This window comes from Sander vitreus, chromosome 24 (assembly GCF_031162955.1).
Source record: "Sander vitreus isolate 19-12246 chromosome 24, sanVit1, whole genome shotgun sequence".
Classification (NCBI taxonomy): domain Eukaryota; kingdom Metazoa; phylum Chordata; class Actinopteri; order Perciformes; family Percidae; genus Sander; species Sander vitreus.
Window position 1 is genome coordinate 15889490 of NC_135878.1, and position 27255 is coordinate 15916744.

The 27255-nt window shown below is 41.9% G+C and overlaps 1 protein-coding gene across 1 annotated transcript; it reads left to right on the forward strand.

Annotated features, from left to right (window-relative positions):
• The first annotated feature begins 1503 nt into the window (after window positions 1–1503).
• anos1a (anosmin 1a) lies at window positions 1504–25449 on the forward strand. Its single transcript, XM_078243611.1, has 14 exons — window positions 1504–1732; window positions 4590–4643; window positions 9786–9851; window positions 10212–10434; window positions 13847–14031; window positions 16558–16687; window positions 17330–17535; window positions 17881–18007; window positions 18362–18469; window positions 19331–19419; window positions 19964–20156; window positions 21529–21752; window positions 23104–23245; window positions 23828–25449. Exons 1-14 carry the CDS (start codon window positions 1532–1534, stop codon window positions 23878–23880), a joined length of 2001 nt encoding a protein of 666 aa, XP_078099737.1. The 5' UTR covers window positions 1504–1531; the 3' UTR covers window positions 23881–25449.
• The last annotated feature ends 1806 nt before the right edge of the window (window positions 25450–27255 follow it).

The following is a 27255-nucleotide window of genomic DNA, read 5'->3' on the forward strand; positions in this document are numbered from 1 at the left end:
TGTCGGAAATGGGTTCTTGGGTACTTCTGATTTTTGTCCACATGAGTACCCTAACTTCTAATTGTTCATAACAATATTATTAATAGGCTGACATTTGTATGAAAAAAGGCTATACATATTATGACTTATTTGGAAAACCCAAGCGATTCTATGTAAAGTCAGACATTCAGCACCCCTATATAGCCTGAATGGAATGATCCTTTGTTTCATAACAACATTTTCAGACACTGCGGCGTTCCGACTGTGAAGTTGGCAGTCAAATCCGGCTCCTTAGATTGAATCCAATAGCCTACCATTGGGGGTCACCCCTACAAGATATACGTATGGATATAAATGTATCCAAGACACATGCAATGATCATGTCATGCAGCTACCCGATTAGGATACTGGCACCTTTTTTGGTCCGACTCAATCACTGGGCAGCATAAGTCCTCCAAACCATGCGAGGATATGGATGGTTCTTCCTCTCCTCTAGTAGGGAATAAGGTGGGAATAAGGTGTCTCATTTGACAGTTTCATTACACCTACATATGATAGTTTATCAAACTGAGCAAATGTTTTATCAGTCTCTCACACAGCTTCTTAATTCAACACACATTTCAAGCCAAGTTTAGGCTATAAATCCCACATAATAATAAACATAATATATATTCTTTGCAAATTCTGCACATAACCCATCAGCTGCTTTTTCCCTATGCAACGGTTATTTTGATGCATGTATTTGTTTCTTTTGTATTTCAAATGAATGTTTAATATATGTTTGTTTTTGTATGTATGCAGCATTCCCCTTACATGAACAAATAGTCAAAGATTAAAACAGATGCACAACCAGGGGCAATTCTAGGATCAGACATTTGACATTGAACATATGAAAAAACTAGTCCCTTTATGGACTACCACAATCAAATGAAATGACAATGTAAACAATACATAAATAAAAAATCTAACTTTCCTTGACTGGGTTACAGGTGCATTGTATCAGCGACAGCGACACAGGATATTAAACCTGTTTCTTTGAACCTCTGTCACTAACAGACACGTTCGCAAACTCTAACTTGAAGCACTTAAATAGATTTTTTTTTAAAGAAATTAAAGAAATTACGTTTATTGGGGCTTGAGCCCCCCTTAAAAGGGGCTAAAAGACCACACAGAATAACAAAGTGAACAACAGACAAATACTATCAAATTACACTGAGTATGCCAGTATGAGTATGTATATGTTGTGTATGTGGATATATTTGTTACTGTATTTATTGTTTATTTCATATTTATGTTTAATATATGTTTGTTTTTGTATGCAGGCAACATTCACCGAGGCAAATTCCACATAAGAGTAACTTATTGTGGTGATTCTGATTCTTTGTGACTCTGGTGCCTGGGATGAAAGCCTCTGAACATCCTGATCTAATTGTGTCCGCCTATATTCCCTAGCTCCTCCTTCGGCTATATAAACTCTAGTTTTAACTGGACTTCCATCAGATTGCTCCCCACTGCATCCTCTTGTTTCCCAACCCTGAGAAAAAGAAAAAAGATGCTGGGCACAAGAGGCAGCGTTGCAGTTCCCAGCCTTTCTCTGTGGATTATTTTCCTCCTGGGCTCCGGTGTGTACGCCAGGAAGCAGCACCATGATGCCGAGGATGAGGAGTCGTGGTCGGAGAGTGTTGCCAGGGCGACGTGCTCGGCGCGGTGCCTCAGATTGCACAGCGTGGTGGCGCTCTCCACCCCGCTGCTGGTGAGTAGCTTGGTTTAGGGTATGGGGTCAGCAACCTTTACTATCACAAAATAACAAAAACAAATCTGTGTGTTAAGTTAAGTCATAACCCTTTAGCCGGTAGCCAGAGTAGTTCGGTATAAATAGGGTTGCATGATATGAGGAAAATATGCAATATGCGATTACATTGAATATCGCGATAACAATATAACTTGTGATAAATAAACAGTTATTAAAGTGTCCTCAGTTCTGCTGCTTTAACTGTTCAAATACATTTCTTGTTGAATTTAAAACAAATGAAAGGAAATCATTTCCAACTTTCTTTTATTGAACATTGAATTGAATATAAAGGCAGCTCTAAAAAAGAACAACATTACATTATAAAGTGCAGTTTTCTGCTGATATTTTCGTTCAACTAACTGAAAAAAACACCTCTGAGTGTCTTTCCTGATATATAGCCTTTCGCAATGTGTTTATTGCGGCAGTTGATATTGCGATGACGATAAAAAACGATGTATTGTGCAGCCCTAGTATAAAGGGTTAGGTTCAGCAACCTTTACTCTCAACAAATCCATTTTTGGCTTCAAAAAAACAAAAACTAATCTGTCTGGAGCCACCAAACTTATTTGAGTCTTCTATTTTTTGAGGACTTTATTCAGTTCTTAAATGTAGATCTACTCTGCTTCTTCACAGAAGTTCAGAAATTGCTCTCTTTCTTTCATCCCCATCCAGGTTCTTTTCAGAAAATGCAGTGTGCTTGTTGTGGAAATATCTTTCAAATATTGTTTTTTTGTTTGCCAATTTCTTTGCCGCAGACCAAACATAAAGGCTGGCTAGCAGCGTAGGCGTTTGAAGCAAACAAATCAGTCCACTCACGATTCAATTCTCAGTTTTCCTCCAATATACAGTATATATATATATACTTATTTCTTTTTTTTATGTGGAATCCATGACGCAATAACTGTTGACACTTTAACACGTTTACCTTCTTTATTTTCTGGAGAGGAGCTGAAGAAGCGCAGGTTTTAATCTTAGAACGCAGCGTCTGAGATTGGAGAAGACTCCCAAAGTGTCAGTTGCCTTTTTTTGAAGTTACGTAGGCTGTACGTAAGATAACTTACGTAATGCTCTTAACTAAAGCCACAAACGTTATTATTCTAACCCAAACTAGAGCGGCTCGATTATGGAAACAATCATAATCACTGTTATTTTGGTCAATATTGAAAATCACGATTATGTAACAGGATTACTGCTTGACTTCTGGAAAAGATTTTTTTTATTGAACTTAAAAGTCTCCCTCTGTCATCTTCAGAAAACAGGAGTGCAGATTAGACACCAGTGCAAAGTAATGTAACTAAGTACATGTACTCCAGTACTGTACTTCAGTCCAAATGTTGCGGTACTTGTACTTTACTTGAGTCTTTTCTTTTCATGCCACTTTCTACTTCTACTCCGCTACATTTCAGAGAGAAATATTGTACTTTTTACTCCACTACATTCATCTGTTCCAGCTTTAGTTACTAGTTACTTTACACATTAAGATTCCTGCACACAAAACACATGTAGTTTATAAAATCTGATGTTTTATTCTAAAGTAAACTAGCCAACAATATAACGACCTACAAGTCCAGCTGAGATGATCAGACCATTAAACACACAGCTGGTTGGTCCTTTACACTTTCTACAATGATTTAATACTTTAACTACATTTTCCTGATGATACTTACAGACTTTTCTGAAGTAACGTTTTCACTGCAGGACTTTAACTTGTAACAGAGTACAGTGTGGTATTAGTACTTTTACTGCAGTAAAGGATCTGAATACTTCTTCCATCACTGCACCAGCGTGCCTCTCGAGTCACACTGAAAATATAAATCAACTGTACTACTGTCTCCTGTGACCTGACCAGTGATCCTGGATCTGCCCTCATTATTTTTCAGCAAATGGCCTCAGGCTCACAGCAGGGAGCCGTGAAGGACATCAAGCCCCACAAACCGGGGAGGAGAAACTACAGAAGCAAATAAGAGACATTAGTATTTGAATTTTAACAGCCACTGACTAAGTTTTCAGTGGCTGTTAAAATTCAAATACTTATGTCTCTTATTTGCTTCAGTAAGAAACAGTCATTTGTCTTCATACAGAAAAACCAAACAGTTATGTGAACTCTGGAGCTCTGTGTTCTCTTGACAAACTAATTCTATTGCCTGTCTCCAGGGAGCGATTTGCCAGGGGGGATGCGTGGGATTTCCCTCTCTGCTGAGTTATTTTTATCCCCGATGGGGACAAAATGTATTCCCCCCCCCCTCAGAGTGATCATCTACTTAACCAATAGACCTTATATTGTACACCTAAAATAGAAGTATTTTAAACTAAGTGTAGCGCTGTAACTAGAACACATCAGAGCAGCAGTTGCTGGTTGTATTTAGCCGCTACAGAGCTCCGAGACGCCGGCTACAGTTAAGTTTAGGCACCAAAACAACATGTTAAGTTTAGGAAAAAGATGGTGGTTTGGATTAAAACACTCCCGAGGAACGAACGAGTGTTTCCTGGGTGAAAGTATTTTGCGAACTCCGCTCTCCAGCTTAAAAGCGCTGTGTTTTATGTTGACACCACGATTCATTTTCCATTGGATATTGAAGTGCATACATGTTTTGGTATGGCTGACCATGTATCACTATATCCAGGGTTTTGGAAGGGAGATTTAATTATTACATGTTTTGTTTTGTTGTGCATGATCAAAAAAAAGCTTTTTTCACAAATCGCAACCTGCCTGTCTCTACTATAACAACACTGTAATTAGGGCATTACAATTTATTCTTCTGCACTTAAGTCAATGAAATTCACCTGTGCGTCTCCCTTTTTTTACTCTCCTCTTCAGAATGGATTTGATGGATCCCTGGGCTGGTGTCGTAATCATAACCAATGTGCAAAGGTAGGTAACCAGTGTTTCCCAAAACCTTTTTAAGCTTGTACATGGAATATATCATGCAACTGTTGAGCCTATCTTTCAGATTTGGAGCAATATTTAAGATTTAAGAGGGAATTCTTTAAAGCTTTACCCAACAACATGAAATACGACCTCACAATCTAAACCAGAGAAGGTAACGGTCAGTTATGCTAAACGCTACATGCAGATGAATATAAATATTCCGTTTCACTAGGAAATGCGTCACTGTACAGAAGCTAAAGACGCTTCGGTTTCACTGGGACTTAACACAGAAAGATGTTCGTTCATTTACAAAATGCACACTTTGTTCAGTAAAATGTTAAGCAGAAGCTACAGCTAAGCCCCCTCAGACGTTTTTCTGATTTTGGATATAATACGGGAGAGCTTGCCATTTATTACTCCCTACCTCTTTTATGAGCGTTGATGTATTAGCTGAGAAACTGGTGTGATGTATAGGACGTTAGGGAAGAAAAAGGCAAGTTTGGTGATGAATGGTCGACCTGAGAAAACAGGCAACAGCTGCTGCAGTACAGCAGCACGCATCAATACGTCCAGGTTTACACACACGCACACGCATGCACACGCACGCACACACACACACACACACACACACACACACACAGTGATGTCTTCCTCTGGAAAACACCAGCAGTCCCACACAACTTCCTATCTTTTGACCAACCCATACTCTCTCCCAACTCGTTAAATCCTGACCCTTGGTCAGTGTCTCAGCGTCAGATACCGACGCAGAAATCTCCCTTTAGTGTCTGTATGGAACGCACCGGGCAGAGCAGCAGCTCGATCACAGAGCTGTAAGATGACGTAGTATGAAGAGAGACATCAGTAGAGAGTAGTGTGAAAGACTGAAAATCTGCATAGGTAGGCAGGTTGGGGGGGTGGATGTGTCAAACAACACAGGACTTTCACCCAGGGGACCGGGGTCCATGTCCTGTTCTTGTTCCGCGTGTCACTGCAACATACATTTTATAACCCCACCCACCATCTTTCCCTAAACCTAACTGTCCCATTCTTGTGCTGCATGTCAGTTAAACATACACCCAAACCCAGAGCGTCAAAAATTGACGGCAAGAGTCAAACATGTCTAAATATGATGCTGAAGGAGACTTTTTGCGTCAATAACAAACACCAAAGTCACCTGACCAAGCGTCACTTTCTGACGCGGTGGGAGTGAGAATGAATTGGTGCTGCTAACAGTTGCACCAACAGGGCTGGCATTAAATTAGAAAAGGTTGAGGTAAATGGCACAGCCGAATAAACAGCGACGAGCCATTATTACTAGCTAGCTTGTCCATCTAGCGCGCCTATCAGTAACAGGCAGGATTTATAGTCATGAGGAGAGGGACATAAAAACTTGATAAAACATTTTAATTAAAATGAGTAAACGCCCCCGAGTGTTGGCTGTTGGCCTTGTTGGCCTTGAGCAGCCTGCTTTGCTTAACTTCTGCTCTTTTCTTTTCTTCTCTACTACTTCTTGCTCATTCACTGATTATTTTGTTTGTACACCCTCTGGTGTTTCGGAGAATACTACAACGAACAATGCGTTGAGCATAAACGCCTCTGTGCATGCTCGTAGCGTGCGCACTACCTACGGAGGCCCACACACCACTTCTAGCCCCGTTGTTTTTAGATATTCAACATCCCCCACGAGGAATATTGCCTCCTCATTGAGCACTGGAGATATTAACACGCCTGAGCAGCCTTTGACTTTGGTACCCGTGCGATTTAAGTGATGGGTAATTGTTCTGACATGTTAGCGCATGAGACATCTCCCCATGCAGCTGCATTATTAAAAGCTTCTAAAGTGAGACATCCAGACCTTTTAATGTATGATCACAGGGAGAAAATGGTTCTATTATTCCATGATAGGATCTTACTCTTCCTACTGATAGGATCTTACTGTAGGGTTACATTACAGCTGCCGGTCACAGCGTTCTCGCTCAATACTTTACCAATTTCAAAGATTGTTGTTCCCATCAGTCACTTAGACACAAAAACACAGGAAAATAGGGTTGAAAAAAACCGAAGTTACCCTTTAAGGAGCATCAACGTTGGATTCACTTTTTAGACCCGGAAGATGATGCTTGGGTCATTCATAATAAGTAGATTTAATGAACAATGAACCATATATGGAAAGAAAAAGTATAACTTTATTTCTGGACACTTTGCTGTCACTATCAGAAAATATTTCTGATTGCTTTATTTCAGACCTGAAACTCTCCATAATGTGGCAATCCCAGTCCTGATACATTCTTCATTTAGGCTACTGTAACATTTTAGTTTAACTAAAATCTGCATCACAGCATACGTACAACATGCCATCATATTATTAACTGCTGATTTAGACTTAATATGCTGTTATGTTCATTATAAGACTCAAATATGTTTCGCGGCTCCAGACAGAATTCTTTTAAGATTTTTGGGCCAAAAAATGGCTCTTTTCATAGTAAAGGTTCCTGACTTCTGGGCTTGTTGAAGCTTGTTGATGCGAGACAGCCCATCCCTTTTGGCTCGAGATCATTTTGGCCCTCATGTCGTCCTTGCGGACCCTGGTGGTAATGAGTGCTTGTTAATCCTTCTGTCACCATCTCCTCCAGGCAGACAGCCATTTTGCAAAGTGCCCGAGTTGATTAGCGACACACTCCCACACAGTCCGGTTAAAGGAGCTCAAGATGGCACTACTGTAGCATCTAGACAGTCGCACTTGGCAGCCGTCACTGGACTTCAAAACTCCCTACAGCCTTGTTGTGATGTTTTGACTGAGAGCCAGACATCCTTTTCTTTTAGCCCTCCTCACACTATACTCACATTTTCAAACGTATAAATACTTGTGAAACAAATTTGCTCGCTGTTTGTTCCTTGGGAAAAGCCCAGGTCTTGTCTGTGAAAGTTAAAGGTCTGGAACACTTTCAAAGACGAGCGTGAGTTGTTGGAAAAAGGAAGCCAGGGACAAACATGAGGCCTGTTCTGTTTCCTCTCAGAGGAGTTTGTCTGGGCAGCAAATCAAACCGTGTCGAGCGCCGAAAGAGCAGCATTTTTACACGGTCAGCAGAGAAGTTGTTTGCTCCATTATCTCTGGTTGGTCACGGAGTGCTGTGAGACACACACATACACACAGCTTTACACCGCAGCCAAATAAACACAAGTCACGTTCTGTGACCTAAAGAACAGCTTGGATCCAATTTGGTTCTAAATTCTGCAGCCGAGACAAAAATATCTGTTGTCTTGGCGACCACTTGGGACTGAGGCTACATCTCCACCGTTATGTTTTGGTTTTTAAGCGTTTGAGTTTTGAGCCCAAAGTGATCTCGGTGCGCCAAGTGTTTTTTTTTAAATCTCCAGTAGAAGAACTAATCTCTGTTTAAACTAACAGGCCCAAACCTCATATCTCATCAACATTCTGGTATACTGGACATAAACAGGAGGCAGCGTGGAGACTCCGCCCACTGCTGGTAGTTGCCATGGTAACATTAGTAGCTCTAGTTTTAGAGAACGAGACGTCGTGACCGAAACATTGGCGTCAGTGTCGGTGTTGTCAAAGGTCTCTGTTTGCAGCCGTTGAGACTGAAACACAACCCAGAGCAGGGGGAATGAGAGGGGGAAACACCAGAGCAGGGGGAATGAGAGGGGGAAACACCAGAGCAGGGGGAATGAGAGGGAAACACCAGAGCAGAGGGAATGAGAGGGAAACACCAGAGTAGGGGGAATGAGAGGGGGAAACACCAGAGCAGAGGGAATGAGAGGGAAACACCAGAGTAGGGGGAATGAGAGGGGGAAACACCAGAGCAGGGGGAATGAGGGGGGAAACACCAGAGCAGGGGGAATGAGAGGGGGGAACACCAGAGCAGGGGGAATGAGAGGGGAAACACCAGAGCAGGGGGAATGAGAGGGAAACACCAGAGCAGGGGGGAATGAGAGGGGGAAACACCAGAGCAGGGGGAATGAGAGGGGGGAACGTAGCAGAAGATATTCCTTTTTAAATCAAAATGTAGCAGTGTAAACGTAGCCTTAGGTGCTTTTACATCACAAAGTTCCCCGCAGTCAGCTTTATTTCCGACATAGTGGAATTCAATGCTTGATTTGAGCTTGAAATGGGACGGAAAACTGAGTGACGCCGGGCACGAGAGTGGGGACGTCAGTCTGGATTAGTGGACAAGTTGTCTGGTGGAGAGGGGAGATGGGAGATGGGAGATGGGAGATGGCAGGGCTGGCACAGGGCTATCAGACACGCTTCACAGAGTCTTCATTGCAAAGCAGGAAGAGCTGTGCACAGTGTGGTCCATTTGGCAGCAACTTTCCCCGCCTTTGTAGACAATAGATAAAAGTATCCAAACTCCTGGGACATACATTAGACATCAATCAACACAAGTTTGTTCAGAGTTTACAGAACTTCTCTAGCAGCGTCCTTGTGTTGCTCTCCTCCCCGCTGTTTCTCACTACAGCATGAAATTACAATCAGTGTACATTATCTCCCCTGGGCAGCCTCTGCTAACTGGTGCAGGATGCAGCTTTATGGTATAGAGGTCGATGCTTTTACTTGGTGACATGCTCCAGAAACAGCTTAAGAAAGCCAGAAAACTTAAGCTTTTTCTTCACGTTTTTCTCCCCTCCAGGACTGCTGTGTGGACTAGCTAGTAGACCCTAGAATGAAGTAGAAACGATACCCAGCCCTAGTTAACACCCAGGATGTGTTATTGGTTAACCCGCTTTGCAATGGTCTTGGTTTGAAGGTTATTGTGTGCTTTAAGCGTTTATTGTGTATTTTATAGAACCAATTAGGTCTGATGGCCGATTCAAAAGGTGATGCAATACAGGACATTCCCAAAAGCAAGATGACAGATCATAATCTGACTGGCATAGTCAAACCCCTTACCTCAGGCTTTAATAATAAAACTCACAGTTTGAATGATTCATGTCAGCATACTAGAGGAGTTATTGTTACCTGTAATAGAGCTCTTTGAATGAAATGACTCCAACACTGACTCAGTTCTGTTGTAAGAGATGTCTGCCAGTGACACATTTTACTCTTAATCTAGAGAGAATTTAATTATTCATATCTGTATCTGTAATTTATATCATTGTTCACTCTTGCTGCTTTTCCGTCCACAGTGCCTGGAGCCCTGCAAAGATTCCTGGGAGATGAAGAGGAAAAGTGATTGCAGAGAGCTGTGTGAGGTACACTGCAACGCTGTATGCTTTCTGTGCACTAGTATTATGCGATCAGAAACTATTGATTTAACTTGAAATCAGAAAATCTGTAAAACATGTGCATGTTTTCCCGGGGTAGAGCTGAATCAGAACAAACAATCGACAGTGAGTCATAGCGGGAAAAGAACATCAATTTCTTCTGGGCTGTTTAGGTGGTATCGGATAGGTGTGTGAACTCCAGTACTTTCCGATACTGATACCAGCAATTTAGGCAAAATCTGAGGCTTTTCTGATACCGGTATCAGTATTTGAACATCTCTAATATAAACGTAAATACATTACCCGTCCTATGATGCTAACCGCCCGGCCTCCTTCCAACCCATCTAGCGGGTGTTTCCCAAGAAGCACTGGGAGTGTGTGACCAGCTGTGAGTTCCTTCAGTCAGTGTTGGCAGTGAAGCAAGGCAGCTGCCCGCCTCCAGAAAGAGCCAGCGGTTTTGCAGCGGCCTGCGTAGAGAGTTGTGATAATGACCGAGAATGCTCCGCTCAGAAGAAATGCTGCTCCAACGGCTGCGGCCATACCTGCCAGTCTCCCAAAGACCTCTACAAAGGTAAGTAGAGCCAGAAGAACTGCCGTTTATTGATCTACTTAGGAGGAAGTTCTTTAAAGGGTAATTTTTAGGGCTGTCAAACGATTACATTTTCATTCTCTTTCTTAATCGCGATTAATCGTTGAATTTCTATAGTTAAATCGTGATTAATCGCATATTTTATCATATGATTCAAATTCTATTATTTTGCATTTCAGAACAGTTTTTAAGTCCATATTAACAATGGAAAGCCATTCTTACCAGTGGATCTTGATTGGGAATCAAATGACTGCAAAGAAAATGACTTTATGAACTTGATTTTAAGATTTGTATTTGTTTATTATATATTTAATCTAGTCACACATTTAAATCTAGAGTCAATATTAGGGTTGGGTATTGTTTGGTTTGGATACCGGTGCTAAAGCGGTACTTTTAAAACGCTACCGATACTTTTTAAGAAAGGTAAAAAAAGAAGGGTACTAAACAGTTGGCGACATTAAAGAACGGCGACATTGACGATATGGCCTTTATTGCTAAGGCCATATCGTCAAAATTAAATGTTTAATAATAATGTAATCACTATAACAATAACTTATTTCACTAGTAAATAGCTGTTGAACGACAAAAACAACCACCAGATGGGAAAAGGGCATTTAACAACAACTTTGAATGCACCACGAGGCTGTAAATTACCAGTTTCATTGAACGCACCGTCTGTGTTGTTTCTCCGACGGCAGCTGCAGATTGTTACATCCCGGTGTTGAATCCTCTACAGTAAAACACAGTCACACTTTACACCGTTTAGCGTTAGCTGTCAGCATTTAACCGTGTTTAATCCAGCTACTAGCTAGTGGTAGGCTAACGTTAGCTGCTGTTGAGTATAGTGTTAACTAGCTAGCGGTAGGCTAACGTTAGCTGCTGTTGAGTATAGTGTTAACTAGCTAGCGGTAGGCTAACGTTAGCTGCTGTTGAGTATAGTGTTAACTAGCTAGCGGTAGGCTAACGTTAGCTGCTGTTGAGTATAGTGTTAACTAGCTAGCGGTAGGTTAACGTTAGCTGCTGTCGAGTATAGTGCTAACTAGCTAGCGGTAGGCTAACGTTAGCTGCTGTTGAGTATATTGCTAACTAGCTAGCGGTAGGCTAACGTTAGCTGCTGTTGAGTATAGTGTTAACTAGCGTCCTGTGCAGCGATGTTCATGTTTCCTGTAACGTCTGTTTCAGAGCATCAGAGAGAAGAGCAGACATATCAGCGGCACCAGAATGAGGCACCGAAATCCGCGTTGCTATTCCTGCAGCAGCAGGATGTGTTAGGAGGAAGTACGGCAAAATAGTAGCCTGTATGTCACTGTGAAGTGAAAATAAATGAATAAATGGCGGCATGCGATTAATACGATTAAAAAAAATTAACGCATTATGCTCGGCCCTTAATCGCATCGCGATGAACGCGTTAATGCTGACAGCCTTAGTAATTTTGTTTTCGTTTTTCAACATGGACCCTATTTTATCCGAATAAACACCTATTATCCCAATGCATTAGTCTCTAAGTGACTAATGGGAACAACAATCTTTGAAATTAATCCAGTATTGAGCTAGAACGCTTTAACCAGCAGCCGTGAACCGAGCTGTAATGTAACCCTACAGGACAAATGTTCAGTTATCGTCCACTAAAAGTTGTGTTGTTGCTGCTGACTGACTCAGATTATTATTCTAAGTGTCTGACAACATTATGGGATGGATCCCTACAGAGATAGACCTTTTAGTTAAAAAGTAAGATCCTTTTAGTTTAACATGAAACACCTCAGAAACCGACATCGTGGTTAAATAATTAGTACTTTCAGCTTGTATAGAACATATTTTCTAATCTGTAAACTATTGGCGCTTACCCACTGCTAGTACCAGCGCTGCTCGGCTCGGCTGGACCACGGTGCCCGTACTCCATTTTCCATTGCAGATTAAGTACCGCCTCAGGCATGAGGCGAGCGTGGCTGGTTGTCATAGCGCCGCCGCAGTGACCTAATGCGACACACACATAATGTCGAAGGTGTGTTGTTTTTGATTCTCAGCATGTGGCTTGTATCATGTGGATGCGCTGACAGTTTTGATGTCATTACTTAGAATTCCTCATGGGGGCGACAGAAACTACTCACTATAGCTTTAAGCTAAAAGGATCTTACTCTTTAACTAAAAGGTCTATCTCTGTAGGGATCCTTTCATAATGTTGTCAGACACAGAGTTTGTCCATTTTATGTAATTCAGTGTACTTTCAACCCTTTGTTGAACAGAGAGCGCCATCTAGTGGGCTCAGGAAATTAAGAAGATGATTCACAAAGCTTCGTGAAGCTTCATTTGGATATTAGATATTATTAATTACTAATTTAATGCCAAGATGAGCACCAAAAATTGCACCGCACCTATGAATCAATCAATTTCAAATCTTCCTGTTTAATTTGAAGATGCTTTCTATTATAGAGCTAAATTTGACAGAAAGTGCTGTTATTATTCTTATTAATTTTAAGCATTTTATACTGTGGCACACTTAAACTGTCATAAACGTCTTGTCAACCTAAAAGAAATGTCATCCCAGCCTCCCTTGGGCCTGTACTCAGATAAATGAGGTAATTCCAGGTGGAAAATCTCTCGCTAACAAAGTCTGCACGGCTGTGCTGCTCTGAGTCAGGTGGAGCTTGCCCTACTTAGGCTTCATTGTCAAAAGAGGGCTAGGGGAAAAAACGATCCTTTGAGCTTGCAGCAGTGTGTTCAGGCCCCACTGATGCCAACACACATGATAGGAGAGGAATGATGTGTGGAACTCATTTTGCTGTCTCACGCCGTGACACTGAGTGAAGCTGTGAGTCGCCACAGCCCCGGGGTACGCTGTCTGACCCGACTGACAACTCAATGTCCTCTCTGCTAGGACACAGACACTATGTGCTGAGAATAACAATAGATGGTGGGCAGGGATGTAGAAACCCTAACCACAAGAGTTTGACAAATGTCAGGTCAGATCCGACCAGGCAATCTAATTGGTCAACTCTACATTTAGAACGTGCTTAAAGCGCCATTGAAACCATACCCAACACTAGCTTGGCCACGTCATCCTACACAGCTCCACCCTCTCATCAGAAGAAGTCACATCTGGTTCCGCCAAAGTCCAGGCTTCAAAACGTCCAGTCCACAAACCACTATTTTTACATTCTATGATAGGGGTACTGCCCAAAACGGCTCGGTGCTGCACCTAACCTAAAACTGGGACTCATTCTCAACTTCTCCTAATTCACATAGTTGGCACAACCTTTTATCTTGTTGGATATTTTTAAATCTACCAACTTCAAGGGCAAAGGGAAGGATTCCTGTTCTCAACTGAGCCACGAACGACCTCTGACCTCTCTGACAAGCTTGCTGTAAAATAAAGTTCAGGATGTTTGTATTCCAGGTGTTCCTCTGAAACCAAGGAAGGAGCTGGGCTTTGAAGAACTCTCGTCTGGTCAGCTGATGGTGCGTTGGTCTTCCCGCTTCAACATCTCGGCTGAGCCGGTGGTCTACATCCTGCAGAGGAGGTGGAACTTTGGCATCCAGCCCAGTGAAGACACTGCTACTTCCTGGCAGGTGGTTGCACAGGTTAGTTTAGGGGTTTGTAATAGAGATGTTCCGACACCATTTTTTGCTTCCTGATACCGAATCCGATACCTGAACTTGTGTATCGGCTGATTCCGAGTACCAATCCGATACCAGTGTGTCATATATTTTTATTATGTTTTAACAGCTGTATGCAACTATCCCTTTATGGATGTGATATGATTTATATCTTCGTTGTAACAAACACAAACAATAAACGCCCCAGAACTTTTTTTATTATCCAGATGACAGTGAGTCATAATGGAAACGAATATAAACTACTTTAAAGTAGATTTAATGGATCATCGTTGCCTTTAGGCACCTACAGGTAGTAATGGCCAAATGAAGCTTCATGAACCATTTTTCTTTTTTTTCTGAGCCCATTAGATGCCACTCTTGGTTTACAGAAAAAGGCTCAAGGAAATGGTAATTCAGCGTGCTTTCAACCTTTTGTGGAACAGAGAGTGCCATCTAGTGGGCTCAGAAAATAAAGACAATGCTTCATTTGGACATTACTACATTTTGGTCGTTACATCTTGGTTTTTTGGAGCCAGAAGTGACCATATTTGGACGAGAGGGTGAAGCTGGAGAGCGCATTTTGTTTCTAAGGATAGCAACTGCATTTTTTGCCTAGACCACACCCCGAACTAACTTATTATTTTCACATGAAGCTCGTGAGGTGTCTTTTGTTCATCACTACCAAAAGGTGATGATTAAAAAAAGTGTTAAGTTTGTGGTTTGGGTTAAAATAAGTACTTCCAGTATTTTGGGTTGCTATTTTAAAGCAAACGTCAATGTGGTACATACAGTCATAAATGCGTGGAATACATACAAATAATGCATTTCCAATTATGAGGACAGCTTGCCCAATGTATGTTGCCTGGTGTTCAAGATTAAAATCATGGGACATATTCAAGTACTCACAACTGCACTCATTATACTGTAGTTCCGAACTGGACAAACTAAAACTAATGGGTGTGTCTGTCCTTATTTATGACTCCCACTTTGATGACTTTTAGCTCCTAAAAACTTAGTTCAGAAGACTTCTAAATCTCTGAGACCGTAGCTGCTGACAGCCTTGTAATTGGGCTTTTAAAAGCCTTAATGGCATTCGGCTTAGAAAACTATTGCTTTAAATGAGTATTTTGATTGAGGGTAAAGGTAATTATGCTGCACTGATGAACAGAGGAACATCTCAGTCGTCCGTGGTTGGATTATATACATCATCATTAACATCATTATACCATTAAATACCCTCTCTTAAATCCCATCGTCCCACAATACATTTTGGCTCTGTGCTGGCGATAGCTGTGGGCATTATGTTTCTGGGTCGTCTGTCTGTCCCAGGGGCGGAGCCAGAAGTTGTAAACACAACATTCATTTTCCGGTCCAGTCAGAGAGACTGAGAGGAAATGACACAAAGTTGAAGTTATTTTAAAAATGTTAACATTCAGAGCTCCAGAAGCTCCGCCCCTGGGCCGACCCATTCTTGTGAACATGATATCTCAGGAACCCTTGGTGGGAATTTCTCCAAATTTGGCACAAATGTCCATTTGGACTCAAGGAGGAACATATCGACTGATTTTGGTGGTCAAAGGTCACTGTGACCACACAGAAATGCAATTTTGGCCAGAAGATTCTGACAAAATTTCACACAAATGTCTAATAGGATAAAATAATGAAGTGATGACATTTCATATCCAAAACGTCAAAGATCAACTTCACTGTGACATCATAATGTTTTGCAAAAATGCTTATCTAGCAGTTATTCAACGCCATAACTCAGGAACAGAAAGTAAGACATTTGGTCAGACACTGGGTTCTTAAAACTGGTGATTATACAGAGAGTGTGTGAAGCATTCATGTTTCGCCAAAACATACACTTAATAGCTTTTATCAAATGCTTTCAAAGTCTTCACTACATATGTTATATAAGTCCGGACAGACATGGAGGCAAACTGCAACCTAACTGGTTGGTGGAGGCAAACAACCGCGATGCGGTCATTCTAGTTTCATTGTGGTTTTTAGGTTTTGGCCAACCACATCAAATTTCAGAAGAAAAAATATATGATATATAAAAGATGCAGAAACAGCCTCATGCACATCACTGGAATACCTGTTGAGTTCAAGATGTGACCAGTGTCCAAATAATTGCCCCATATAAAAACACAGGGGGCTTAAAGTGGAAGACACAGTAACACTGACGCTACAATATTCTAAATATCGCCTGAACTGATATACCGTAGATGTTCCACCACACTTCAAAACATCCAAATTATCCCTTAAACCAGTTGAGACTTAGCAGCAAAAAACCTGTCCGTCCCACTACTGAAAATGTTTTAATTTAACTAGGTGCACTTTGGTTTTTAGTGCATAAATGCCAAATTTATTGCTAATTCTCTGTTTGTGTTTGTCTTGAGTTTGAAAACCAACATTCTCTTCTGAGATTGTAAGAAGACCAACATTTGAAGGCAAACATCAGTGGGTTCATGTTTTCTTTATCCCAACTCTCCTCCTGACTCATCATAGACCACAGAGCAGGGAGCGCGTCTCTCTGACGTCCGGCCGGGTCGCTGGTACCAGTTCAGAGTGGCAGCCGTCAACACCCACGGCACCAGAGGTTTCACCACGCCCAGCAAACACATCCACTCCAGCAGAGGTAAGACAGATAGCCTGTGTTTCTGTTGGTTGTTGAGTCACTTTAAGTATAAAAGCCTGAAGCCCAGTTCAGACCAGTTGGGAACGAGATAAATAAGTCGTGGCCACGTGTTATTAAGGCGTGGGAATGAAAAGTGTATTTAAACTCTTAATGAGCATTGTCTACGGGTTCGGTTATGTATCGATTTGGCTGGAGCAGAAGTCTGTTGTTCTGGTTCTTTTCAGATACAATTATCTCTTCCACGTCGTAACCACGCCTTAATAACGCGTGGCTACAACTTATTTATCTTGTTCCAAGGCAATAATAATTCGTGGCCACACACTAATATTTTTCTGTGATCCTTCTGGGGCACAGTAGATATTACTCTGTGACTGCATGTTAATATTTACTTGGCTTGTGGCTCGGACGTAGAATGGTCGCCCCATAAACACAAGGTTGGCGGTTCAATCCCAGGCTCCTCCGGCCACATGTCGTGTCCCTGAGCAAGACACTGAACCCCAAGTTGCTCCCCGGACGCTGTATGTATAGCTGTCCACTGCTCCTAACACTTAGGATGGGTTAAATGCAGTAATAGAATTTCAATACATTGTACTGTATTGAATACTGTAGGAATACAGTTTAAAAGCATCCCCTCACCCTCAGACCCCTCCAATCCTCCGGCTCCCACTGAGCTGAGAGTGGCCAACATGAGCTTTGGCAGCGGCAGGACGGTGTCGGCCAGGCTCCGGTGGAGCATGCCTGCTGACCTGGATGTTCCCGTCCACCACTACAAGGTCAGCTGGAGCTGGACTGCAGTCGGACAGCCCTATGCTTCATCCCTGACCAAGAGGAGGAAGGTAGTCAGAGAGGTGAGGAAGGACACTGAAAATCTCCTGAGGCAGAGGTGGAAAGAGTAAAAAACTCGAATGCCATTTTCTTGTGTGCAGACAAGAAATGTTTTTGTACAAACAGTTTACAGCTTATAACTATTCTTAACCATTTGCTAATTATTTCTAACTGTCAGCTTACTTTTTCAACCGTTACTATTTCAACTGTTTCTCCATTACTTTAGCTAATCATATGAACTGTTTAGTCATTACGCTTCACGAGGCTTCATCTGGCCATCACTACTCCTTTGGGAGACTAAAAATGCAGTTGAGAACAATATGTTTTTATGAAAACAGTCAGCTTGACTGCCATTTTCTTGTGTGCAGAGCCAGGTGGAGCTGGACAGCATGCGGTCTAACAGGAGCTACAGTGTGGAGGTCCAGGCTATGTCCTATTGGGGACAAACTCAGCTCAAAGGACCCCGAGCTGTCCTCCACTTCACCACACAGCGCAGTATGTCTTATATTACATCATCATAAAAGATCCTTTTCATAACCTTGTCAGACACTTAGAATAATAATCTGAGCCTGTCATCGGCAACAACAGAACTTTTAGTGGACGCTGACTGATGCTGAACATTTTCCCATTAATGTTAGATTGTAGCTTGTTTCGGCTCGTCTCCAATTTCAAAGATTATTGTTCCCATCAGTCACTTAGACACAAGAACATGGGAAAATAGGGTCTGGGTTGAAAAAACCCAAGTTACCCTTTAACACTCTCTGTAGCTGAGTTTAGTGTAGCAGTAGTTATGTGTTGCTCCATCAGGCCAGTCCTCAACCATTACATTTGATTTTGTCTGTTTTATAGGCACCAGTACTGCTCTAAGAAACCCTACAGGTGACAGTCTGGATGTGGGGACACCGTTCTACCAGGACGGACAGCTCCGCGTTCATGTTTACTGGCAGAGCAGCTCGGGTATGTACAGTTTATACATGAGAGGATGTGAGCGTCTGCCATCAAGATAAATGAGGCAAACACTTAGTGACATGTGGCAAAATGAGGCAAACACTTCCTCTGACATATCTTTACTCTTTACTCACTGGGCGCTGCTGGGTTTTCGGGGTATTTACTGTATTAACAAGTCACCCAAATTAACATCAATGCTGTCAACAAACCTGGGACCGTACATTTGTTCTTCACAATAAAATGGCATGCTTCAACAACTCCAAATGATGCAGTAAAAGCTCCTTCATTGGCGGTTTTCCAGTTAAACCGCCACCTGAGCGTCGTTAAACCTTCTTACTGCTTTCCCTCATCAAAGTCACTTTGTATGAGAATTCATTCTTAGATTCTTAGATGTGTATAAATTATTTCTTTTTGCACATTGGGAGTGATCTTCAGGTTCCTAGCATTTCGGATGATGCACACTACTTCTATGTAGCATCTACTGTTGACTTGTTTTCTCTACCTGAACATCCCCTGTCCCCCATGCTTCTAAAAAGGGGGGTGCTTAGAGTTTAAAGCAGCGGCCCAATTTGTGGGGAAATATGTTTTTTGCCATCTTACTCTATTGTAGAAGAGAGGAATCAATATCAACTTCATCTCTGTGTGTTGACTGCAGTGATAGGTCTGGGATGTTTTTAGCTTTGAGAAAATAACATATTCTGGGTAGAGGTTACAAGATGTGTGCTGTGGATTTATTAGAGGATGTTGCTCTTTTAATAGAGCTACATGTCCAAGACCTTTCTCCGTCTGGAATATCAAACTTATTTTCTGACTGTGGGTAAGACAGGAAGCATTAGGACACTGTTGTAAAAGTGCTCGTTGTGTTTATAGATTCCTCGGCTGAATTCTACAGAATCCAGTGGGGACCAGAATATTGTGGACACAACCAGACGAGACCCATGGAAAAGACCAGCACACGGGTAACCTATAAAAATTCGGTCTGGTAAAAGGCTGGGTCCCGAATTCAGTACTTTTTAGGCACTGACAGAATTTGCTCCAAAGTGTCGAGTATCGAAAAATATCTCGTCATTCAATACCTAATTTCAATACCTAAGGAGTAAATCTCATCAGTGTCAGTGAGCCAGTAAGCATGCAGCATTTTTATATCAAGATCTAATAATGTTTGTGATTGGCTGTCTAACGTCACAGTAGCGTTAACGCAGAGACACGCAGGAAAAACTCTACGTTACAGAGAGATGGGTCTCACGTAGTCGGAGCTGGAACATGAATAAAAAGATTTGTGCCATAATGTAAGAAGTTGTTTAGGAACCAATATCAAATTCACGGTATTGGTATCGGTACCAGTATCGAACATTTTTTAACAATACCCAGCCCTGGTCCGGTATATACCGGCTGTTTAGGAACCGGTGTCATATTGGCCATACGTTTTGATACCCAAACCTAGTAATAACTCACGTAGAGAACAGATCTTCATAATCATTTTCTGCCTCTGTCTGATTTTAGGAGAGTTTTGTGAGCCTGCGGCGCTTGCTCTTTTCCTGTAAGTATAAAGTCATTCTGCAGCCAGTCGGCAAGAAGAGTCATCTTCCGTCAGAAAGCACCAGCTTCTTCACGCCTTCCTGTGCCACCATCCAGGCCAAGAGTCCGAAACCCATCACCTGTCCTGGAGAAACAGTTGAGGCAACCAGTACCTCAGGTCTGGAAAATACATATTGTACAGCATACCGTAAAGGACCTATTAGATAGAAATCGATGCATTTTCCTGTTATTTCTGACAATTTGATAAACAAAAATGTATGTTATACTTGAATAAATGAAACACCAATTAACAAAACTGAAAAATTCTAATAATATTTAAACACTACCGTTAAAATCCCCGGGAGAGTCTGGTACAGCCAGACTCTGAACGGTTAAACTGAGATTAGCTTTCATATTCAAGTTTATGCTCTGCGTGTTCAACAGGCTGTTTGGTAGATTGCTTCTAACTACATTTGGAGAGGATTTGAATTGCTATTTATTCTCAATTGTTATCATTTTGGTGCTGGTGATTTTTTCTTTTGGGGCTGGTTAAAACCTCTTTGGGGTTGCAAAAAATGACTCTAATCAGAAAAAAACCCCATTGTAGTGATTATTGATTTAGCTTTTAAGCCAAAGTGATTCATCCAGTAGGCAATTTGAGGGGGTCATTGTTAGCAAAATGACCGAAAAGCATTGTTTTCCCCATAGACCTCCTCCCCCACAGCCACCACTTATTACTCAGAATTACTTTGATGTTTAAACATACACTATGTTCAATTAACTGTTGTACACTACACTACACTTTTACTTTGACCCTAGTCAAACGAATTGAGGAGACATTTTACAAATCAAGTTTAAGTATGTTTAGTGAACTCCTTAAGGTATTTTGAGTCGGACAAATACAATACTACACAGTAACTTTAAGAACAAAAAGCAGCTTTGGGTTTCACCACTGATTTCCTGAATCGATTTGATTCCGATACACAAGGTTTGTGAGAAGTGCGGCACAGAATATGCCACGGCACATGAGGCAACACAACAGTTGGCCTTCATCACCACTATTTCTTTGATGTTGGGTTGGTCTGGGCCTGAAAACCAATAGTCTATAACGACGACGTTTCACTTCCGGGATTGCTTCGCTGGATGTCCCTCATTTTTGTCCGTCCCCTTCCTCTGTCTCTGTGTTGGCGTTCTAACCTCTGGTGGATTTGTGAGGACTATGGTTAACTGCTCCTCAGATCTCTGCAGGGTAAATCCAGACAGCTAGCTAGACTATCTGTCCAATCTGAGTTTTCTGTTGCACGACTAAAACTACTTTTGAACGTCCACATGTTCCACCAAAACAAGTTCCTTCCTGAGACTATTTAGCAGAGGCACCGTGGCTCCGTCCGGAGCTTAGCACCGCCCAAGACAATTGTGATTGGTTTAAAGAAATGCCAATAAACCAGAGCACGTTTTCCTCCCATCCCGGAATCTTGTGTGGACAATGCACGACTAGAAAACCAATGACAGAATTTTCAGGTAACCACTGGCTGTGCTTCCTCCAGCAGTGTCCCCTCAGAAAGTACTGGTGAAGGCAGCCAACCTGACGGCGTCCTTTCAAGTCTGGGCCGGAAACGTGACGGCCATCTTTAGCTGGGATTTGTCCACAGTCCCGCCCCACCAGCTGCTGACGGGTTACCAGGTAACCTGGGCGGAGGTCATCTCCACCAACCACCACCACAACAACAAGCGGCCGCACAGCCTCATCTCCCAGTCCCAGATCCTGCCCCCGGTCAGTACTCGAACATGTCGTAAATCTGGAGTTTGGCTATAAACCAGTGGTACTTTGAGTTATGCATAAATTAAAGACAGGGCCGTAGTTACTAATCAGGAAGCTGAAGTCATGCCCTCTGTATTTCTTCTGGGAATTTAAGAGTTTTATAGGAGTTTGTAACAATTTATTTTGCCGGTATGTGATTCCCTAATCATTTTCTAGGTCTAAGTCTATGAAAAATAAGTATGTCATTTGGTACAAATGTTGGTGAAAATTATCAATTAATTCCAAATAATCGCTATTAATAGTGCAAGAGAGTCTTTCAGGCACACACGCATATAGCACTACTTTATAAAGAAGGGTTTTCCAACACAGTTTAGACCTTATATATTTACTGAAACTATGATTGACAAGTTGAATATGAAATAAATATTTATCTTATTATTATTCCTATCTAACTCTTAGCTGTCAACTGTCCAAATGTGCCATTGGCAATTCAAGAATTGAGTTGGTGCTTGACACTTTTTACGTTTTACACTTTTGACGTTTTTTTTCTCTCAAAGTTCGAAATTCTTTACGTTTTTGATGTTTGTTTTTTTAAATGTTCTATCTAAGCAGATAACTAACATTTTTTCATACACTTTGGATGTTTTTTTCAAACGTTTTTTTTGTATTTGTATAGGGGCCAGTAAAAATTGACTTTGGGCAAGTAGAATTCTTTTTCACTAGTGTGAAAGCATTATGGATGGTTCGGACTTTCAAACCAAAGACAGGTTATACAGTTAATACAGATCTGGCAGGCTATCTTGGTGTTATAAGACCGGGAAAGCTCCTTTAAGGAACAGCTCAGAGCTGGGTGTGTACGTGAGAGAGAGTAACGGTGTCAGTGCTCAGAGCAGACAGCTGTCTGCTATCAGAGCTGAGAATAAATCAGCAGTTTACTTGTTAAGTGGTAGTAAATGTACGGTGTAGGTTTCAGTTTGTCTCTGAATAAATGCTGCAGCAGTAAAGTTCCTGTGTCTCGCTTCTCAACATCCCAACAAAACAAAAAGAACTGCGGCAGCACGGGGGGAGCAGCAGTCAGTTGAAAAAACTCTGACACAGAGAGAGGATACAAGAGGATGGGGAAGCCCGTCTACCAACCAATCAGTTACAACTGTCGGGAGATGCAGCTTATGTATGTGATGACAACAGGACGTAGTTTTGTCACGTAGAGATCTTTAGGGCGCTTGCATAACTGGAGTGTACCTTGGTCCGGACCTTGGTTTCAGGTGTGAAAGCCCCCTTAAAGGCCGGTTGGACACTTTGAGCATATTAAACTTTGTCTTCTGCCTCCTCCTCTCACTGAGTCCTTTCTCGTCTCTTTCAGGATGGAAATGTCCTGGTGGTGCCAGGCCTGCACCCGGCCGGTCTGTATCGGCTGGAGGTCCAGGCCATCACAGCAGAGGGTGAAGGTCCTGCAACCAGCCGCACCTTTCAGACCCCTGGACACCAAAGCACCCTGAAGCACAGTAAGGCTACCTTTATAGTGCTACGTTTTGGTTTTTAAATGTAAAGTTATGAGCCAAAAGTGATCTCCGTGCACACAAGTGTTTTTAGCTCCAGTAGAAGAACTAATCTCTGTTTAAACTAACACACCCAAACCTCATATCTCATCAACATTCTGGTATACTGGACATAAACAGGAAGCAGCGTATAGACTCCTCCCACTGCTGGTAGTTTGCCATCAGAAATAGAGGCAAGTTTGTCAAAAAAAGCGTCAAAAGTACAAAATTAAATTTAAAAATAAATAGCGACCAAACCGTCCAAAAATTCAATCTTGAGAGAGTTTGTTCCCAAGAAAGAAAAAGCTGTGGAACAAAGTTAATTTTTTCTGGATGTGTCCGTCTGAAAAATGCCATTTTAGTGTCAGAATGTTCTGGAGATATGTGGGCTGTAAAAAAAAATGGGTCCAATATTTACTTTGGTGACTACGGGGCGAAATAATTGCTCATAATCGTGACAAATATACAGGAAGTTACTCTGAGCTGGGGCATCTCGTTTCCAAACCATCTTTGAGTTTACTAACAAATGCCTTGTCTTCCCGCATTCAGGAACCAGGCTGAGGAAGCATCACCATAAACAGCCAATCATTGAGAGGCACTGAGCCCAGACAGCCAATCAGCCTGCATGAACCAAGTCTCCCAAACTCAGGATGATCAGGAATCCATAGAACAGGAATCAGTTACGCAGAAACGTAGCCTCACCAGCTTTATGATCCGGATGAATTCTCCCAAACAACTAGCAACCATTTGAATATCTTCTAGTGGACTCACTGCATTACTCTGAAACAGCAGTAATGTTGTGAGGAACTTCCTTTTGACTCCCAGCTGAGAGCACATCTCAGCACTTGTTTGTAATATGTGTGGGTGTAGATCATCATAGCATGTAGATACAGTAGCTATACAAATTGTGTTACCTGTAGGGCTGGATATGATTACGTTCAGGGCTTTAAATTGACACCAGCCAAATGTGGGTGAAAATTTGGTGGGTAATATTGTAAAGAAAAAAAAAGAAATTTGGGCGGTTTTGTGTGTTTGGCTTGGAAATGTAATCTTTATCTGGCAACACTGCTCGTAGTATTAATCCTACATTTCCCATGAACGCTATGTTGCGACCGTCGGCTACGTGCTAAGCGTGCAGTACTGACTATGAACTATAGTGAAACAGAGAAGACAAACCATAAAGGAAAGTTAGTTAGGAAACAACAAACAAAAGTGACTAGTGGGAAATCTGATTGGCTGCTAACTTAATCAATCTACTAGCTGTGTTGGCTGGTGATCAAAGAAGTTAATTTAAAGCCCTGATTACGTTTAACATTAATACATAAACCCATTTTAGTACCAAAACCTAAAGAATGAAAGCTTGTTTTTACATACAAACTAGTTTTCTTAGGAGGGCTGTTGGAACTAATACTGGAAGTCTACAAATTCCATCCATCTCTGCCCAAGAAGTGCTTGAACATCTTTCCAAACAAGACTTCTCCATGAGCGAGACTTGGTTAGACACAACAACAAAGTGAAGGTGAAGAAAAACGTTTTATTTCTCTGTAGGGATCCTTTCCATAATGTTGTCAGACACTTAGAATAATAATCCGAGTCTGTCAGCAGCAACAACAGACCTTTTAGTGGACGCTAACTGAAGGTGTGTAATGACCAGTTTGTTACGTCGTCGTTGCCTGCAGCATTCTTTTTCAATACTGGATGAATAAATAATCGACAGATTAATCGACAAATGAAATCATCAGTTGCAGACCTACAACTTAAGTCAGTTCTTTATTCTGCTGACACAATTTGTTCTCTCAAGAAGTATTATGGTTTCATACCCAGCCCTAATTCCCTGCTGTACCTTTACAAAATCCCTTTGATGGAATTGCATGCAAACACCCGAATGTTAAAAGTGTTGTCGTCGGCATAGAGTGCTATCTTCTACATTTTAAAACCTGAGAAATAATTTCCTGAGACTGATTCCCTGATGAGATTTGTTGCTTTGACATGTAGCTCCCCTGTAACTCTGTAAATGCTGTAAATACTGTTCGTCTGTATTTATTTGTGACTGGACGAGTGTGAAACACATCTACTGTGTGTGTGCTCAGTCTTTATAAACCTCCAGAGACGCTTTACAAAGTTGTTTTTCCAACTGAAGATAAATCCCATGTCAATATGTGTACAGTCGACTTTGCACGTGTGCTGTTTTTAATTTAATATTATTTGATCTTTTGTCTTTCTGCTCCCTCATCAGCAATTTTTTTTTGCAGTATCCAGCAGTGACCTTTGTCCGTTTAGAGAATTTCTAATGATGGTGTAACCGAGGCGGTATTCCTGCGAGGAAAAGCAAAGCCATGAGAAAACAAGGATCTGCACTTTAATTCTACCTCCATTATTCTTGTGTTGGAGCTCAAACAAAAGGATTAAAGAACCCCCCAGGGATACAGTATGTGGTAAAAGATGTGTGCTCTTCTACACACACACACACACACACACACACACACACACACACACACACACACACACACACACACACACACACACACGAACAGAGCTGGGAAACTCAAGGTTCAGAAATGATTGCATCATGCCTCATTCCTATGCATATCCACACACTGATGGTCTTTGTCATTGTGTGTGTTTGATAGGTACAGGTTTAACACATTCTCATGAACAGGTATGATATCGTACGAAAACTTATGGACACCAAATCTTATCTCAAAATTAGGCAACCAGTCATGTCACAGTTAGGTTTAACGGTCTTTACAGTTACATTTAGCCGGAAAAAAGGTGACCGTGAGCCGGGTACAGAGAACCATGAAATGACGGTCCTTTCCGGGGCCTTTACAGTTGTGTTTAGCCGACAAAAACTGACATTGCTTAGCTGCCATGTTGGTACTCCTGCCTGCTTCTCCAAACTGGGGGCATGCCGACCGCCATCTACTGTAGGTAACACACATTCATTTCCGGGATTGCTCCGGATGCCGCTGGATATCCCTCTGGATAAGTCCTCATTTGGGCCGGATGTCTGTCCCCTTTGTGTTGGCGTTCTAACCTCTGGTGGATTTGTGAGGACTATGGTTAGCTGCTCCTCAGATCTCTGCAGGGTAAATCCAGACAGCTGGCTAGACTATCTGTCCAATCTGAGTTTTCTGTTGCACGACTAAAACTACTTTTGAACGTTCACATGTTCCACCAAAACAAGTTCCTTCCTGAGACTATTTAGCAGAGGCATCGTGGCTCCGTCCGTGGCCTAGCACCGCCCAAGATGATTGTGATTGGTTTAAAGAAATGCCAAAAAACCAGAGCATCTTTTTCTCCCATCCAGGAATGCTGTGTGGACTAGACAGACCTTCCTTCGCAGCGCTGTGGAGGAAGGTCTGGCTATGGGAGACTGAGAAACACACAGACGGAGAAGTAGCTCACACTAACATCTGACCTATCCCTTTAATACTCCTCACACATTTTCTACAGAAAAAAACCTGTGTACCTCCCATAGACATAAAGAACATAAATCCATATCAGAGGGTTAGGAGCAGCTATTTGGTCTCCTTAATGCTCTGCATATGTTAATGAAGTCCTGATCATCTCTATGATGGAGTATCATCTGAAACACTTGGCTGCAACATGACAGAAGATGGAGGTGCTGCATACAGAACACACTGTGCAGGGAGTCCATTTGGAGAAGGAATAGCTCAGCCTGGAGCGTGAAAAAAACATCTTTACCAAAGGATTTATGACCATTTCAAGGTTTTTTTCCCCCCCAGCCGGCCTAAACATGTTTACCACGCTGCAGGGAAGGACTCAGAGAGGAGGAACTGCAGATACAAGAAACCAGAATAAATATTCTTTGTTACAGTAAAGTCACTCTGAAGAGAGAGTATAGGTGAATGTTAAAAATAACTGAAATGACAATGTGCTTTTTCTCAAAGGAGCAATTGTGTAATGTCTTCTGTGTTGGGAAGAGCTTTGTCAAACAAGCTTTTGGCAACAAA

Excerpts from the sequence above, each read along its gene's own strand:
- anos1a (XM_078243611.1), top strand. The coding sequence starts at position 1,532 with ATGCTGGGCACAAGAGGCAGCGTTGCAGTTCCCAGCCTTTCTCTGTGG. Across the intron at positions 10,435-13,846 it reads TCCCAAAGACCTCTACAAAG|GTGTTCCTCTGAAACCAAGG; the intron begins GTAAGTAGAGCC and ends TTTGTATTCCAG. Across the intron at positions 23,246-23,827 it reads CCAAAGCACCCTGAAGCACA|GAACCAGGCTGAGGAAGCAT; the intron begins GTAAGGCTACCT and ends TCCCGCATTCAG.